At 39.6% G+C, this 19,417-nt stretch overlaps 1 protein-coding gene across 28 annotated transcripts in view; it reads left to right on the plus strand.

The window, feature by feature from the left end:
• The window catches only part of TANC1 (tetratricopeptide repeat, ankyrin repeat and coiled-coil containing 1), a 229,055-nt gene that overhangs the window by 62,949 nt on the left and 146,689 nt on the right, over positions 1-19,417 (plus strand). For 13 of the 28 annotated variants that reach the window (XM_070507820.1, XM_070507823.1, XM_014859495.3 and 10 more), the window contains one exon: positions 9,702-9,781. The exons of the other annotated variants lie outside the window; for them this stretch is intronic. In XM_070507820.1, the coding sequence (XP_070363921.1) occupies positions 9,721-9,781 (61 nt within the window). In that variant the 5' untranslated portion in view covers positions 9,702-9,720. The remainder of the gene's footprint in view (positions 1-9,701; positions 9,782-19,417) is intronic. 28 annotated transcript variants of the gene reach the window in all.

Genomic DNA, 19,417 nt, shown 5'->3' on the forward strand with positions numbered 1-19,417 from the left:
AAGGAGGGATGGGACTTGGGTCTCCAGTTGCTGTAAACCTTACACAGAGGAGGATCCTGTGGCCCTAGTCATGTTCTCCCCTGAGCTGTGTGAGAGAGGATGGGACCACATTCAAAGACTGGTTCATATTGAAACCCTAGTGCTTCTCCACGAGCTTTTGGCCTCATGACCACTGGGGTGCAGGGTTGATGTTGGTTTTCTCCCAGCTCTCCTTGTCTGGACCCATAACAACTACATTTCCACTCTCGTGCAAAAGCCACCTTGACTTTGAGGCTTGTATTTTGTGCTTTCCTGGTCACCTCCCTGTACCCCCTCCCCCCAGTTCACTGAGGACTTTGGAGGCAACTGCTCAGTGCCTGAGCTTTCAAGTCAGCCCTGGGTTCAAGTCCCAGTTCCACCTTTACTACCTGTGCGACCTTGGGCAAGTTGTTAATCTCCTTAACCTTCTGCTTCCTTATTTATAAAAAGGAAATAATAAACTATCTCACAGATAATTTTTTTTTTGGATAAAATGAGATTATGTATGTACGTGCAACTGTTCACCTTAACTGACATAGAGTAAACACTTAGTAAACGTTAGCTGTTAGGATGTTGTTGATATCCTAAATCTGCCTCCCTGACTGCAGCAGCATCTGAATTCCCCAGACCAAGAATGAAGTTCCTTGACTTCTTTGTTTCCAACACCCCTCACGTAAGGACATTCCACTTTACAAAACCATGCAATTAGCCATCATGTGGGCTGTATCATTGTCTGGAATCCAAAATTTTTAAAATTTATTTAAAAGGACCAGACGCTCTTTCAACTTCCTCATTCACTTAGTCCAACTGTGATTGCTCTTTGATCTCTTTGAGACTCTTTGCGATCTCTTTCTTCTCTCTGGCTGTCATCCCTCTAAAGGCTTCACTCTTCCTGTCCAGCCTTGATGCCCTGGCATGCCACCCTGAGCACTCTGGTACGTGCACCCTTAGCAGTCTTCTTGGACCTGTGCTCCAAATGCCCAATCACTGATCAGTCCTCTCATCCTCTGGATGGTTCTTTCTTGGGACTGAGCATCAGAGGAGGGAACTGCACAGTTTCCTCATTGGTGCCGTGGCCTGGTCTGAAACCCAGGTTCAGCTGTCCTTTTAATCTTGTGCTTGCTGCCTTCTCCTCTACAACGGCTATTCTGAAACTTCACTGTTCCTCTCATAGCCTATTTTTACTTTATAGAGAAAATGGAGGCCTGCACTTGTGGCTTCCTTCCTGCCCATGTTTGTTGACATTTTTCTCTTCCTCCTCCATCATATTATATTTGACTTTGTGTTCTTCTTTGAGTAGATACCTAGGAATGTGTGTAGAATGAAAAACCTGCAATTGCTAACTCAATGCTTATTCTTTAATTGGAAAACCAGGTTGTAACCCTGTCTCTGCCACTTGCTGGCCCAGGAGAGTCAGGGCAAGTTCTTCTGGTGTTCAGGATCTTGCATTTTAAATGAGGTTATTACATATTTAAATTTATTGAAGTACGGCAATCTGTTTTAAGGTACAGCCATTCCCTTTGAGAATTATATATAGGTTAAAGTTATGTTCCTCCACAGTGTATCCATTGATATTAAAATGAGAAGACAAATACTGTGCTGGGATGGGGAGCGGGGCAGGGTCTGACCACCAGAGGCTCATAGCCTAGTGGAGGAAGCAGGTGGATAAGAATTAAAATAAGGTTAAGAAGCCTTCTAAGAGGAGGAGATTTTGAAAGGTGGGCTTTGAAGTGGGCTTGTGAAATTTACTTTGTCTAATAGATCTAAATAACTATGAATATTGGGGGAGTGGTGGTGGTGGTGGTGATAATCTTGCAGTTATTTTGTCTTCCAGTTAGGAGCATCTTGCTGTTAGGGTGGGGAGGCAGGTGCTTGGTTGGAGAGTGTCCAGGTGAAGACACCTCCTAGGTGAGCAGGGCTTTCTGCGAGACTGGTGCTCCGCCTTGCACAATAGCCCTTGGCCCGGGAGGCATAATGATTATTGCCAGGAAGGCTGCTCTTGATTATTCCCCTATCTGAGCCCTTCCTGATTTGAGGGAGAATGTATTGATTTCAGGTTTTGACTTTTTTGTCATCGTACTTATCCCTTTTGTATGCGTATTTGAAATAACAAACTAAAACTTTCCTTAGGCTGGCCTGGTGGTGTAAGTGGTTAAGTTCCTGCACTCTACTTTGGTGGCCTGGGGTTTGCTGGTTTGGATCCTGAGCATGGACCTACCCACTGCTCATCAAGCCATACTGTGGTGGCATCCCACATAGGATATACAGCTATGTACTGGGGCTTTGGGGAAGGGAAAAAAAGAGGAAGATTGACAATAGATGTGAGCTCAGGGCCAATCTTCCTCACCAAAAAGCATACCTAAAAAAAAAAAAAAAGACTTTCCTGCAGCTGATGCTTCTGAGGGCCTGATAACAAAACAGATCCAGCTAGGGGAATGTGTTGTTCATTGTGTATAAGCCAGATAATTTTGACTGTAAACTTGGAAATTAGTACTTGGGACCAGAAGAATTCTTAAATTATTAGTCCAAACCCCTTGTGGGGAGAATTGCCATCGATTTTGACTTCCCTTCCCTAAAAACCCTGTGACTCATTCATGTAAAGAGATTTATTGTTTGTTGTATATAAGGTACATTGCTAGGTGCCATCAGGATTTGTAGAGTTCAACATTTTTCACCGTAAGTTTGATTGATAACCATCTACCAGTGCAAAGTGGGGTGTGGAATCAGAGAGAAGACACCTTGACTGCCTGGGAAGTCGCATATAACACATCCCTTCACAATATACAAAAATGGTTGTTGTGGCTAGAGGGAAATAGCTTCTTCATATTTTCCTCCAAAAGTGAAATTTCCTTTTTGCCAAGTAGCTATCAAAATAACTTCTTTAAAGAAACTTACATGTAGTAATTTTCTAGCAACTTGAAGTACTAGCTTAGGAGAGTCAACTGTTTGTTTGTTTGTTTGTTTGTTTTGCGGAGGAAGATTCGCCCTGAGCTACATCTGTGCCAGTCTTCCTCTATGTTGTATGTGGCTCGCTGCCGCAGCATGGCAGCTACAAGTGGTGTAGGTCTGTGCCTGCCTGGGAACCGAACCCAGGCCACTGAAGGAGAGCACGCCGAACTTAACCACTAGGCCCCAGGGCCTGCCCCGAGAGTCAGCTTTTCTTAAGAAACTTTTCCCGAAACAACTTATGTATCTTCCAGCAGAATATTTTAAATATAGGTTGAAAGTGATTTTAATCTAACAGGGAGTTTCCACATAATTTTGGGCATCAGAACTTAAACATTAGAGTTCAAAACTTCCTTCCCAGAACTTTTTTCTTTTGAGGAAGATTAGCCCTGCTCTAACATCTGCTGCCAATCCTCCTCTTTTTGCTGAGGAAGACTGGCCCTGAGCTAACATCCATGCCCATCTTCCTCTACTTTATATGTAGGATGTCTGTCACAGCATGGCTTGACAAGTGGTGAATAGGTCTGTGCCTGGGATCAGAACCGGCAAACCTCGGGCCGCTGCAGCAGAATGTGCTGCAAACTTAACTGCTGAGCCACCAGGCCGGCTCCCGCAGAACTCTTTTAAATTAACATTACTTGTGACTTTTAATAACTCATACTCAACTCTGAAGTCTTTTTGCCTAAGAGGAACCTAGCTATAAAGAAAAGAACAGTAGAATTGGAAGTATAATTTGTAGAATGGGTTTGAATAAAAAAGATCGGAATGGTTGGGCCTTTGTCTCTTAGGGAATAAATTGTAACCTCATGATGCCATATTTCCCAGCTATGCAACTTAAGCAAAACCAAAGGCCAGTTCTTTACCTATTATCACAGTTGTTTTGTGATTGCTTGGTTAATAGCCCACTTGTCCTCCTCAGCCCTTCTGGACAAAGTATCTGAATCCTCCAGAAGTTCAGTGACTGGTTTCTGGTCACAATGCTAGGACCAGGGCTAGGATGAGGTCTCTAGATTCCTAGGCTTTATGTACTACAGGGAAACAAAAAGAAAGTGAGAGAGACCTCCTGGAATTTCAAGTATTCGTCAAAGGTTGGTTTTTCCCAGCCTCTGAAACCCTAAAAGAATGTTGAGATATGACTCTTGCTTTCAGGAAGCTTCTATAATGCAGATTTCCGTCAATTTCCAGCCAGCAGCCACTGCCCCCTCCAGACCTCTTTGTTTCCTCAGTGGTCTCTATTCTGCTTTGTTTTCTCTTATTTGCTCTCTTCTATATTATTTATCTTGTAGGCTGCTTCAGACCCCCCACTGCCACCACCCATTTCCTTTCTTTTGATAAATACTAAAGGTTGCTAATGCAAAGAAAAGTTCTAAAGGTAGTCATATGGAAGACATGGCTATTATTTAGAAGAGTCAAACCTTACTAGGTTGAACAGAAATTTTTTGGGCCCCAAATTTGTTTTTGGTGTTTCTCTCTTTTCCAGAAAAAAATTTTTTTTTTTAATTATTATGTACACCTCAGTTTCCAGTGTTTCACTTGTAAATTTTGTTACTCTGGCTTTATTGATTTATTTTGATGAAAGCAAGGAGGCACCTTCAGAGACGACTTTGCTTTGAGGTCAGATGGATGATGGTTTGATGGGAGAAGCTCCCTCAAATGGAGTCTGCACAAAGCATGTGTTTAGATATTCAGGACAAGTGGATAATAAGATTTTATTATTATCTTGAAATTTTAAGGTTAATTCAGGTGTGGATGTGAGGGATATTATGAAATGCAGTATTTTCCTGCCTAGTATCTCATTGCCTGATTTCGCATGGATTTAACTGAGTTTTTTTTGCATTCCTTGCAAATGAGAATATATAGGAATGTTCTTTGTAACTTATAAGCTGCTATAAATGTCAGTTAATTGCTTGATTTGGAGGAACTCTCGCATCTGTATTCATTGCAGCCTAGTTAAATCTGTCAACAAATATTGAGAACAGAGTGGGTGTGAAGCCTGTGTTCTGGCTTCTGTTTGTCTCTATTAGAGAATAAACATGGTCCCTGCCCTCAGCTCACAGATTCGACTTGAAATTGTGTAAACAGGCAGTATGGCACTCTAGAAGAGAAAAATTTTAATGCCAGTATTAGTCTACGATTGCAGACAAGGTGGTGGTCATGGCTATAATAGTGCCATTGTGGTTTCGAGGTGAAATAGATTTTGGCTTGTCTTGAAATCGTCTCACTGTTTTATCTAGGGTAACTTTTGTTATATTTTATATACCATTGTAATCACTGTGCAGAATTCTGACGAACAACATGGGGACGTTGTGCCTATCCCTGAAGGCTTTATGTTTAAAAGGAGAAATTCAAGAAGTGAAAGTAAGCTTGGTATTTGAGATTTAGCTTCTGAAGGTTTTAACAGGAGGAATCTGTGGCACCTGGGAAACTTACATGTTGGATGATAGTAGAAAAATAAGGAGATTTCGGTGACTTCAGGTCGTTAGTCTTCTGAGAGTGATGTCACATACTCATGTGTTAGTTTCTTATAAATGAACGTTATAGGAAATTTTCTCCCGTTAGCTAATTTCAGTTGTAACTTAGAGGCTGATCTTTCCTCTCTTCCTCAAAAGTAAATAATTTAAAGAAATGACAGCTGAAGTTCTCTACTTTTTCAAGGATTTAAGTATTTAAATCCAACCATATATTTGTACTGCTTGCTGTCATAGATGCTAAGGTTTTTTAAAATTTTTTTTAAAATTTATTTTTTTTTTAAGATTTTATTTTTTTCCCTTTTTCTCCCCAAAGCCCCCCAGTACGTAGTTGTATATTCTTCGTTGTAGGTCCTTCTAGTTGTGGCATGTGGGATGCTGCCTCAGCGTGGTTTGATGAGCAGTGCCATGTGCACACCCAGGATTTGAACCAACGAAACCCTGGGCCGCCTGCAGCAGAGCACACGAACTTAACCACTTGGCCACGGGGCCAACCCTGATGCTAAGGTTTTATGGGCAAAAGTTGAGGGATTCTATCTGGGCAGTATTTATTTGCGTTACACCTGTGCCTTTTGGTCTATAACGTAATATTTAAAGTGAAAAAGACAGTATTTCTTATGTTATATCCTATAGTGCTTGTCTGAAAGTACTTCCTCACCACATGTATGGTCCTCTAGTAGCAACTTGATGCCTTCTGGCAGTTTCTTTTCAGTGTGTTGGGCTTGTGATTTAATCAGTTGCATCTGAATTACTGTGTCTGGAAGGCTGGTTTGCATCATTTCTGTTTGGTTCACTTCTGTGGCAGGTCAGTGTTCACCCTTTTTAGGGGAAAAATGACAATAGTCGACATTGTTTTGGGAAGGGAAGTGTGGTGACACAGAGGGTGTGGCTTGGGGAGAACCTGCTCGCTGCCCCCACAAGATTGCTTCCTGGTGGCCTTTATATTCAAGAATTTACCACTGTCTTCCTTTTGGTACTCAAAGTGGGGTCAAACTCAATATTCTCCATGTTTTAAATGAATTGCACTTGGCAAAGTGACTCCCTTTAACAAAGCTCATGAGAACTTTTGATTAAAGCCAGAACACCGGTTTATTAATTTATTCCCGGAATCATATTTTTCAATAAGCCAGACAGTTGTGTTGGGTTGACTAGAGCAGCACACTCTCTCCCCACTGTTAGGCTAAGAAAGGAGCCAAGTCATGAGGGGTTGCTCAGTGAAAATAGAATCGGAACAAGGGAAAGTGGTTATGATACCAGCGTCTAGTGGCACTGGTCTCTGAAAGCCTGATGGGTCTGTTTCCAGAATTGGATGTGGGGGTGTGTGTTTGTAAGTATATAGGGTTCTGTCATGTGCCAGATAATCTTCTCTGGACTGTACTCTGCCAGTGTTGGCCCCTCCAGCCTATTGTTGTGGTTCTTTCTGACTGCAGATAGGCACAGTCTTTAGGTCTGTTGATGAATATGAAGTTCCAGTTATGTCTTTTAGGCCACAGATGACTGGGACTCCTGGGTAGCTTTGCATGGCTCCACTCTGATCTGTGTTAAATTCAGAATTTAACTCACTGGGAGCAGTCTTATTTTTTTCCTTTCCAGGTTTGTGTGTGTGTGTGTGTATGGGGTGGGAGTGGGGGGCGGTTCCTTACTGTTGCACTCCGGTATCATCAAAGTTTCTCCAGGTCACAGTTTGAATAGCTTTTAAAATATAAATTTAAGCCTTTTGCCTTGACCTGCTGTTAATGCAGGAAAGCAAGAACTAAAAAAAAAAAAAAAAGTTACAGCAGAGGGGCTGGCCTGGTGGTACAGCGGTTAAAGTTCACACATTCTACTTTGGTGGCCCGAGGTTCACCAGTTCAAATCCCGGGTGTGGACCTACACACCACTTGTCAAGCCATGCTGTGATAGGCATCCCACACATAAAGTAGAGGAAGATGGGCATGGATGTTAGCTCAAGGCCAGTCTTCCTCAGTAAAAAGAGGAGGATTGGAAGTGGATGTTAGCTCAGGGCTAATCTTCCTCAAAAAAAAAAAAAAAAATTACAGCAGATATCTGATAGCCTCTTGCACTTTAGTGAAGACGACTTATATGGAAGATGCAACTATTCTGAAAACAGCTGAGCTCCCCCAAATAGGCACACAGGGTGTCTGGGATGAGATGCCCAAGTTGGTGTCTCCTAGTCCTTGCCCTGTGGAACATGTATTCTGAGTAGCACAGTGGGTCTGCTGTGGATTGGTGGTGAGCAGGGTGATTAATCACGGGCAGCTTTACTACCACCATCATGGGACCCGAGCTGCTCAGTGATCAAGGGAAATCCAGGGCTCCGGAGGAGTTCATTCAAAGACCTTGAACGAGCTCTGTTGACATGGCTCCATCAGTATTTTTCTGTGTTTTATTTTTAAAGTGTGTAGTCTTTGCTACATGACAAACTCTGAAGTTTGATTGATTTATTTGGAAAATAAAATGTGCTTACCAGGCATCTATTTATTATTTAATTTTGCTTCCATTTTTTATGCTACAGCGTTTTGCGTTGTCTCTTTTAAGCATGACCATCAGGAGAAATTTGTGTTTCCACAGTTCTGCAGTTTATTAGGGAAGCGGACTGTGGCTGTCTTCCAGATAGAGTGCTTGCCCTTTAGGTGAAACCCAAGTCTCTTCACCAGGGTTCATTCAAGTAGCATTTTTTAAAAAGAATTAGGCTCTAAACCATGCCCCTTTTGTGTGTAAAGACTTGTTTGTAAGATGATTTAGCCCTAATAAACTTCACTATTGCTTTCTCCAAATTCCGCTTAAGATACTATCTTCCGAGTGTCCCTCAGGTTTGTTTCTTGATGAATTTTGTTTGATTGCTGTTGCCCGAAATTTTCATTGCTCTGAGAGGAGAGGCTGGTGCGTGGAAGGAGGAGGACTCTTGCTGGGAGTCAGCAGATTTGGATTCTGGCCCTGTTCTTAATTAGCTGCGTGACCCCTGGGCAAGTCAGCCTCCTAGGGTCTCTATTTCTGCTGTAGAAAAACAAAGGGCTTAGAAAAATAAACACAAGTCTGGGCCAAGTGATAAGAAAGGTCACCGTGTGCGCTTATGCTGTGCGGTTCTGTGAATGGCAGCACGTTGGGACTCTTCCTCCCTCTCAGTGGTCCCCACAATCCCTCTGCTTCATTCTGGGGTTGAGGTTGTGTGGGGTGTTAGACTAATGCCGTTTTAACCGTTCAAGCTGACTAGGCAGGTTGGGTGACCTCTTCTATGTAGGAGTTGTGCTCTCATTTCCCCTCTCTCTCCTCTCCTCTCTCCTTACTTTTTCTCCTTTCTTTCAAGAGCAAACTGCTTGCCTTCTACCTTCCTCTCCTTAGTGCATTAACAAGGGTGTGATGGTACACAAGCCACTCAGATTTGTTACTGTCTGGAGTTGTCCAGCCATCTCATCTGAGTCAGTGCAGGGAAGAGGGAGCTAAAGGAGACTGACCAAATGATGAAATAATAGTCCTTTTGTCTGTCTCTTGCTATAGGAGTGGTTTCATGTTTCAGCTAAGGCCTGGGCCATTGTGTTGTTTTTATGCTCAGTACAACCCTGCTTAAGAATACAGCTTATTATTTAAAGGATTCAGCTGTAATGCCATAGATCTGTTCTTCTTTTCTTCTCTACCCCCTCCAAAAAGTTATAACAATATGCAGTAAAAATCTCCTGTAGTGTGTGCTGTTTGATCGGATCCCCTGACATCAGGGTTAAAAATGTGTTCCCACTGTATTTATTTTGCAATGCTTACAAGGTATGTTTCATTCTGATAACCTTCCAAAATGTTTTCTTTGTGGTTATATAATCAGTAGCACCTGCAAAACATGCTTTTAACTAGGTAGCTTCCTTCTTAACCATCATCTTTTTGATTCTCTGTTTTAATGTTTTCTTTTGATGAACTAGGCTTGGGAGCCCCGCATTCCTGTGCCAGACATCCTACAGTAACGTGCCCAGAGTTAGCCTCATAACCTTAATTAGATGTGGAATGCTGAGAATGCACTGTTGGGTTTTTTTTTTTTTTAACTTTTATAACAAGACAGTGAACTTCTGATCATTCATTAAAAGTTATAAAAACTCGTGTCGTTAGTATTTAGTTTCCCATTTTAGTTTATTCATAGAAAATTAATGTAAAACTCAAGGTACCTTTATGTTTATCCTGAGCGATCTGTTTGTTTCCACACAAATTACCTCTTGTGTCAATATGCAAGTTATATTCCAACTTACAACCCTTAATTCCTCTTCCCTCCCCTCCTTTTCTCTTTAGAGGCAAAGGAGCATTGAAAATGTTAAAGGCTGTGCTGAAGAAGAGCCGAGAGGGAGGAAAGGGAAGCAAGAAGGAAACAGGTATGAGTAGAAGAATGAGTTGAGTTGAACAAGCGTGGTGGGCGTGGGGCAGCGAGACCTCACCCGTTCCAGGCTGGGCAGATGACATTGCATCAGGAATGGGTCAGAGAAGTGGTATGGGTTAGACACACGTAGTACTGGAGGCTATGAAAAACTAAATGTATTTCTGAGCTTTCTTATGGGAAGTGACTTTGAAAGTTGAATTTGGGTTCTGAACCAAATCCTTTCCCAGAAGATGTGTGAGGTTCCTAATTTTAACAGGTCATTCATATCCAAAGGCAGAGTTAGAGACATTGAGGAATAGCAGGTGCGTCCAGGAATTTAGTTTCTAGAAAGCCTTTTCCTTTTTTCCACAGGCGATTGCATTTTATATGTTCGAGCAACTGCTGGCTGACTAGTCCTCATCTTTTGAGTATCAAATTTTCCTCCTAACAGGTGTAGCTCCACTTAATGCCAGACTGCTAGGTTTCATTATGATGAGAGCTACTTCATGTGGCTTGGATTTCATTCCTGTTGGTAGAGTACTGGTGCATATGTGGTCATTGTGACTCTAGTCTGCGTTCCATGTGAGAAACTCCTCTTAAGTTTGTTTTTGTGATCACTCAGTGTTACACCCTGGAGCAAGTTTCTTTTGATAGAAAAACTACATATTGCCTACCTGTATTGCACAATGAAAATCTGTTAGCATGGATTGATTTCCCGGAAGTGTACCATTTCACTCTGTAAACTCACGTTAATCCGGAGTCATAGAATGACTGGTTTTCTGAGTTATTGTATATTGAATAACATTTGAGTTTTAATTTCTAGTAAGGTATAAATAAATACACTTGTTACCAAAACATCACTGAATTATGGTTAACTCTTTAATTCAAAAGGTTTTATAATAGATAATGTTAATATTTGTTGTTTCTGTACTTGTATAAGAGAAACTTTTTGGTTATATGAAACCTAGACAAATTTTCTATTTATTATTAATTATCCTTTAAACGAAGTCTGCAAAATGGCAGACTTACCTTTAGAGACTTTGTTGTAAAGTTGCTGTTAAGGTCCCATAAGAAGCTTCTCATTAATGCCTGGGTAAGCAGGTACAAAGAAAAGAAGAAACCAGTTTTTAATGATAGAAACAGGAGACCATAGTTAGCTCTTAACCTTAGAAAATCAACCTCTAGCTTTGAATAATTAATTAGAATTGTTACTATGGAGAATTTTCAGTTCACATAATTTCTATGCAGGAGGGCATTCACCCTCTGCTGGGTCAAGGCCAAAGCATCCTTCTCTTTAGTTCCCTGAAAGCCATTAAAAAAAAATTTATTTTCAATTTTGGCTCGCCTGACACTCATCCTAGGAATTTTATTATTTGCTTCTTTAGATGCCTTTGTAATTTCCAGCATAGTTAGGTCCTAAGCTGTCTGTTGGGCTGGCGCTGCCAACCAGTGGGTTATTTTTCTCAGGGCCAGGGTCTCCAAGCCAAAACTCCCTACTTAGTCACGGAGTCTTTCACAACAGACCTACCGTCCTCTTTGACCAGTGCCAGACTCATGTGGAATAACAGTATATTAATGATTTTCGGCACCCTGCCTTTCAGATGGGCCAGACAGTGAATGCAGTTTGTGTTTGAGACTTTTTCCGTTTTAGAGCATGTGATTTTGGGTTTATTTCTCCCTTTGGTCTTTAAGATCAACTGCTGATTGTCCTGAATTATTTCTTCATGATGATCCTACACTATGGCTTTTCAGTAATGCAAACCAACTTGCAAAAGCAATGGGAACATTTTTCATAAAACATCTGTATGTTATGTGCCTTTTTTCTCTTAACTAGAACCTGGTTGTATTAGTTGGGGAACAAAACAGATGGACTTTTAAATCTTGATGAAGTTGTCACAAGATGATTAGGGAAAATACTTGGAATTTGATCATTTATATGTTGAGCTCTGTGCCAACTCTCATTATATAAGTAAATCATAGCTAAGATTTTCTGTAAATTAAAGCTGGCTAATCTGCTGAGACTGCTTTGAAACTTGGGTAATAATATCTCCTGCAATATGGAAAAATTTTGCTCTACTGTTTCCAATTAAAACCATTCTTTGTTGCAAAGACAAAGGAAAATTCATTTTTATATACTTGAACTCAGTCATAGAAATTTAGGAAATATTCATGTCAAATATTGAGCTCAGCTTTTCATATCCTTTGTTTTTATAGACAATCTTGAACTACACTTTTATGTCGAAGCTATTTTGAGAATTTGGAAAATATAATCACTGAGTTAAATTTAGTATTCTTCAAAAGAAAACAATTTTTCGGAAGTGTTGAAAAGTTGTTATACACTCAGTTCCTATCCTGAAAAGAAAACGTCACATATATCTATTTTAAACTATTGGTAAAATTTTAGCAGGTATTGAAATTCAAGTTATGTGTATATAAGGGCATTTGAAATATGTACAGTGAGTATTAAACTTTGAAAGCCTTTGAGTAAACTCTAAGAATAGCAAAATTCTTTTTTTTTTTTTTTATGATTATACTTTTTACCTAGGAAATGCTTATGGCCGAGCAAAAAGTGTTTTCTGGAGGCTATAGAATCAAGTTGGAGAATGCAGTGTTAAAAACTTTAAAATGGGGGCTGGCCCCGTGGCCGAGTGGTTAAGTTCACGCGCTCCGCTGCAGGCGGCCCAGTGTTTCGTTAGTTCGAATCCTGGGCGCGGACATGGCACTGCTCATCAGACCACGCCAAGGCAGCATCCCACATGCCACAACTAGAAGAACCCACAACGAAGAATACACAACTATGTACCAGGGGGCTTTGGGGAGAAAAAGGAAAAAATAAAATCTTTAAAAAAAAAAAAAAACTTTAAAATGTTTTTTGGGAAATTACATTTACCTGTCCCCATTAGTCCATCATTGCAAATGAGCACTGTATTTCTCTCTTGACTTTGAGTTAGGCCTAAGGGAGCAAAAATCAATATTAAACCATAATGTGGGGAGGTCCAGACGAGGGCATCTATTTTTTCTTTCCCTGCTTTTATGTTAGGCCCTTGATCTAAAATAAGCAAATGAGGTGTTTTCTTTATTTTGAAGCTCTCCAGAGAGGTCTGCAACCTTCCACCACATGTCTAAGTAACCTTTGCTATCAGAAAACTTTCATGTTGCTATTATTAAATGTACTTAATTTAAAAATAATTACTGCATTCTAAGATTGAGAGTATTCTGATATCAAATCTGGACCTAATAAGAGTTTAGAGTGAATATATAAGAGCAGCATAGGAAATTAATGTCTTTTATGTACAGCAGCACTGATTAGAAAATGAGTAGCAAAAAAAGGCCCATTTTATGATAGAAACAAAAACTTTAAATAACCCAAAGAAGAAATGTACGAGCCTTATATTGAAGAAAATAATAAAACTTTACTGAAGGACTTAAAGGAAGACCTGAATAAATGGAAAGAAATACCAGGGGCTGGCCTGGCGGTGCAGCAGTTAAGTTTGCACCTTCGGCTTCTCAGCAGCCCAGGGTTCTCGGGTTTGGATCCCAGGTGTGGACATGGCATCGCTTGGCAAAAAAAGCCATGCTGTGGTAGGCGTCCTACGTATAAAATAGAGGAAGATGGGCATGGATGTTAGCTCAGGTCCAGTCTTCCTCAGCAAAAAGAGGAAGATTGGCAGTAGTTAGCTCAGGGCTAATCTTCCTCAAAAAAAAAAAAAAACAAAAAAACAAAAGGAATACCATATTCCTGAATGGGCAGATTCATTATTTTAAACTGACCAGCTCTCACAAAATTATCTATGCATCTTATTTAATCTGTAATGCAATCCCAACTATTTTCTTTTTTAAGGACTTTACTTTTTTAGAGCAGTTTTAGGTTCACAGCAAAATTGAGAAGAAGGTATAGCAATTTCCTGTATACTCCCTGACTCCCCTCATTCATGGCCTCTCCTATTATCAACATCCCCTACCAAAATGGTACATTTGTTACAATTGATAATGTACATTGACACATCATAATCACCCCAAATCCATAGTTTACATTAGGGTTCATTCTTGGTGTGCTTCATTCTCTGGATCTGGACAAGTGTATAATGACATCTATCCGCTCTTATAGTATCATTCAGAGTATTTTCACTGCCCAAAAAATCCTGTCAGTTTTTAAAAAATACAACATAACCACGTGATTTAAAGATTCATCTGGAAGAGAAAATGCTTAAGAATAGCCAAGAAATAATTGAAAGTGTGGAGTAGGTGCATCTAAATGGCTGAGCCTGGTTTCCATGCCTGGGTTCTAGCTGCAAGAGAGGCTGGACAAGAGTGTATTTGGATTTCTTAGCTTCTGTAGGGTAAGGTGGACTTCACCTCCCACCAAGATGCACACTGTGGAAGGTTCTTTAGTCTTAGACATTGGGCAGGTCTCCTCCACATCAGAAACTAACCAAGCACAGCTATCTGGTATAGCTCATTATAATAGCTAGTTTCTACCTAGTGAGTAAATGGCGCTGCTAGTTTTCTGGACTTTTTTTTCCCAACTGATCTCCAAGGAATGAAATATAATTTTCTTTAACATCTATTATATAATCAAAACTCACAGTCTAGAGTGTTTTTGGTTTTTTCTTTTAACCCAGGAGCTAGTGGCATCTGGAAGCATTAGATGGGCAAGGCCTGTTGCCCTCCTTGGAGAGGGCTGGTCCCTCTCCCTGTCTTGCCCTCTGCCAATCTTGAAACCATCATCTTTTGCCCTCTCCAGCTCTCCTGGTTGCTCCATATTGGTGTGGAAGTAGCTCCAAGCTGAGGCAGAAGAACAAAGCTTGGTGAACTCTTAATTATGGTACTGCCTCCATTAAAATAGAGACTTATTAAGGAACAGTTGCTTAATATGCCAAAATAATTGTTTATTGGTCGTTTCCTTTCAGTTTAATTATTTGTATTCTTTTTTCAGCAGGGGGGCTTAGTTTGAAGCAATTTAGATAAAGCAATATTTAAAAAAAAAAACATTTGACCTTCACCTTTTCATTGTTGAAACCCAGCTGGTTGGCTAAATGCACTAGTAATGGTGTTAATTAAGGCATTGGCTAATCTCTAAACTTCAGTATGCACTGAATTAATCTGTGAGTTTTTTGTCTAATCCTTCACTTTGACTTTGTCGTAAAAGGAAGCTGTAGGCCTCTAAAGTTTAAAAGCCATTGATGTGATTGTTAAATGTGGTATTTTAAGCCATTCCAGGCTGCAGTCTGGTTTTCCCTGGTACTTTCTAAAAATGCCTCAATACAAACGATGCTTTGTTTTATCTGGAAAATATGAAGCTGCTTTTGATTATTCTGTGCTGCATTGCCCATTTTCTGCGGTTGTGGACTATTATTTAGGAATTCAGTGCAGTGACTGTCTTGCTGAGTTATGGATATTTGGTATCTTGTTAACTGACTCCAAAAATGTTTTCCAAGCAACAAAACAAGCAGAAATAATTTGACCTAAAGGTATTGTATTTCTCTTTACAGGGCATTTAAACAAATTCTGCAAAATATTAGGATATGATTTAAACATAGAATGGAACCGGGCAGGATTTTAGTAGGAGCAGGAATGCTGTTCCCTGTGGTTTAATTGGTTCCTTCATCAGTTTTTCTTTGTTGTCCCTCATACGTGTCACAGAGTCTCGGAAAAAAACATAGACTTTGGAATTACAAGATACAGATTCAGATCCTAGCTTGATCCCCTCCTGGTTTACTTGAATTTGGATAAATTTCTTAACCTTGCTAAGGTAAGGTACCTTACAGTGATGTTGTCAGAGTTAAACAAGAAAACTTTTTTGCAAAGTGTCTAGCTTGACATCTGGCTTCTGTTAGATATTCAGTACATCTCTTCTTTCTTGAGGAAACTTTAAAGAACCAATTAAAAAAAACCCTTCTAAAACTTCTTGTTTCTTCTCTGTTGAAGGGGGAAGTAGGACTGATCTCAGGCAAAAGAGTGATATTCTAGAAGCTTCTTTTCATGACTTCTTATCTTTAAATACTGATTGCGCCATTGCCTTTGGATACTAAAGGCTTTTCTGTCATCTTTACCCTTTTCCCTCATAACAAAACAGGGAAAGTGCTGACTCATTGTCTGTTGTATGGTGGTTTATACTTTGAAAATAATTTATTTTGCCTTTTAGCCTATCTCAAGTACTTGGGTTTTATCCTTTTTCTTCATTAATTTAAACTGAAAGGTTTTTTCCCTTGGTGAAGAGATTCCAAGAGTCAGCAAGCAGCTTTAAGGATAGATTTCTAAGTACGTATAAAGTTTCTGAGATGTTTCATCTCAACATATCCTTAATTAATGAAGGTCTTTGTATGTGGAAGGCCCATCCCTCACCCACTTTGTAACTTTCCCATGTGTTTTAGGGGAAATAAAAAGGATGAAGGAATTAGAGAAGGAAGGGAACAAATACTTAGTGTTTGTCACGTGTCAGGCACCTGCACGTAGTGGATGACGCTGGTCCATCCTGAACTGCCTGTTTCCTGTGAGAGCCATAATTAGAGGAAGTTCTGGACCGAGAAGAAGGAGAAATCAAGACTCGTCCTAGATCTTCCACTTTTTATGGCCAATAAGACCTCCAGCAAGTCACAGCCTATCTGAATCATCATAAAGGACATGGCGAAATTTTCAAACAACAACACTTATTTACTTTGGTTCCATTTTTATATGTATATGTGTAAATGCAGTAGAAAACTTAGGGAAATACAAATTAACAATTCAGAGTCTATTTTTTGGTCAAATCTAATTTCATAAGTAATTGTTTTCTTTAAAGCTACTTTTCTGTTTAAAAAAGTCTTATTTTGGGGCTGGCCCTGTGGCCGAGTGGTTAAGTTCGTGCACTCTGCTGCGGCGGCCCAGGGTTTCGCCGGTTCGAATCCTGGGCACAGACATGGCACTGCTTGTCAGGCCATGTTGAGGTGGCATCCTGCATCCCATAACTAGAAGGACCTGCAACTAAGATATACGAGTATGTACTGTGGGGATTTGGGGAGATAAAGCAGGGGGAAAAAAAAAAAGATTGGCAACAGCTGTTAGTTTAGGTGCCAATCTTTTAAAAAAATAAAAAGTAAAAAAAAAGTCTTATTTTATATGGACCTTGTTTTCAAAAAGCTTTGTTGTGTGTAGCTTCTTAATTCCCATAAAAAACCCTCCATTTTTGAGTTTTCCTGTGACCTACTTGCATTTCCTAGAAGGAGAATTCCAAGGTTTTATTTCTATTTCACAGAAATATAAAAAACTTGATTTCATATATTCTACTGGCAAATGTAGTTCCTGAGGAGGGAGGTAGGCTACCAAAGATTTTGACCTAGATTGCCTTTTTTTCCATGAAGGATGATCTAAACTTACTGTTCCTCTTAAAGGGATGAGGGCTTTGACTTTGCAGTTGTCCTCCGGTTGACGGATGGCCATCAGGGGTAACCAGTTGGGTAGCCCCACTCCTGGTGGAGAGCATCAAATTGAGAAACGCTTATTCACATCTGAAATCATAGAGTTAGAAAGTAGGATCTGTGTGTCTCCACTCTGTCTCCCACATCCTACCCACTTTGGAGACAGGCTGGTTATAACACATGAGCCATTCAAGGTGCAGGATAGATTTGGAGATTTTTTTTCCCTATATTCTGGTGACCACAGCTCTATCTTAGGGGTAAAGATAAAACAAGACCTCAGCACTTGGTTTTTGATTTTTCACTCTCGTAAGGCTTATGTGTGTTGGAGAGTTGCCCATTTTAAAGAAAGTTTGGGAGCATCTACCTGCTAGGTTTGGTACGTGATGACATTCTTTGTGCCCTGAGACTGTTCTAGAGCACAGCGTACCCAGGAATGATGATGTCTCTGATACAGGACATGCACACAGGTGGCTGTGATGGTTTGGGCACTTGTCTAGAGTTTTTATAGATCATGGAACTGGCTGGTACAAGAGCCTGGATGCAAACTCCAGGTTAAGGATGGAAGAGAGCCACCTGCACGCTGCACGTGTCCAGCCAACTGCCTAACATCATATAGTTAAAGCAAAGATGGGATCAAAGTGTAGCTTTTGACTCTGGACTAGTTCACTTTCTACTATGTCTTTGGCTAGCTCTATAATTTTTATCTGTAGCACTGAGTAAACATAAAAGAAAACGTATCCCTGAGATAGAAGACAGTGGATTTCCTTTGTATTTATAATTTCTCTCTCTTTTTGATTTTTTTCTTCTCCAGAAGAATTTCTTTTCCCCTCTCCCTCTCTAGGTTTATTTCTGAGATTCTTACCTGGTCTTAGTCTAGACTCAGTCACTGTGAGTAATATTCCTATTTCTATATCCTAAAGTCCATTTCTACCTAATGTCCTTGAGACAGTTATAAATCCATCCTATTTTTTTTTGGTGAAGCCATTTAAACACCATAAGTGTAGTAATTAAATATAATATACAACTATTTTAAAAAGCTATACAATGGTATTAAAAGTAAAGGCCTCATCCTCATTTCTTCTTTCTTCCCTTTTTACCCCCCAAAGGCAGTTAATGGTTTCTTATTTGATCTTTCTAGATGTTTTCTGTGCATATATGAGCATATGCACACGTATACACACATGTATAGATACTTAGGAAAACCCACAGGGACTTTACAATGTGTTTTATTTTGTTAATTACTGTGTTGATTGAATGCAGTTTTAGACATTGTTTCATATTAGCACATACTAATATATAGGTTTTAAAAAAGTTGCTCAGTGTGATGTTGGACAAATATCCTATAATTTATTTTGTTATTCTGCTATTGATGGTTGTATCTTTTTTGTTGTCATTACAGTCAATACTCAAGTGAATCTTCTTATACATAAGTGCCTGTACTCTCATAAGAAGACTTGTGAGAAAAATTGTTGGTTAACAAGTTTTTTCATTTATAATTTTTCTAGATTTTGTCAAATTGCCATTCAAAAAGGTGACATTAAATTTATAATTCCACCTTCAGTAGATGAGAATGCTTGTTTATTCATGTACTTACCAACATAGGTTATAGTCGAACTACTTTGTCTTTGCCTGTATGATAGGCAAAAATTGCATCTCGTTGTTTTAATTATGCAATTCTTTAGAATGAATTCAAACACTTTTTTTAATGTTTATTGGCCATTTGAAACCATACTGCCTAAATTTGTATCCTGGCTCTGCAGTTTACCAGCTGTGTGAACTCAAGCAGATTACTTAACCTTTCTGTGCCTCATGGGTCATTTATGAGGATTAAAGGAGTTAATATTTATAAAGTGCTTAAATCCGTGCTTGGCGGATAGTATATGTTCTATAAGTATTTTTCAAAAATAAAGATTTAAATTTTCTTTCTCTGTCCCGCCTGTTTATTTACCTATTTTTTCTGTTGGGTTCAATAGCTGTTTTAATGTTTTGGTAACTGGTTGACCATTGGTCATTTACTAGCTAGAGTTCTAAGCAAGTCAAACATATCATGTTTAATTTTGAATTATAAAACCTAGAAAGATTCATCTAAGCCATCCTTCATTTTTGATGGGATTAAGTGAAGGATTTTATTTTAATTCTGTGAGTTCAGTGTTGAAAACTGCCTGAGAGATTACAAACCATTATTTCATGGAGGTCGGCTCTCTTCCCCTGCTTTGCGTGAGAGTTTTGATGCCGCTAATCTGATTAAACCTCTT

The sequence above is a fragment of the Equus asinus genome, chromosome 4 (assembly GCF_041296235.1).
Source record: "Equus asinus isolate D_3611 breed Donkey chromosome 4, EquAss-T2T_v2, whole genome shotgun sequence".
NCBI classification, from domain to species: Eukaryota; Metazoa; Chordata; class Mammalia; order Perissodactyla; family Equidae; genus Equus; species Equus asinus.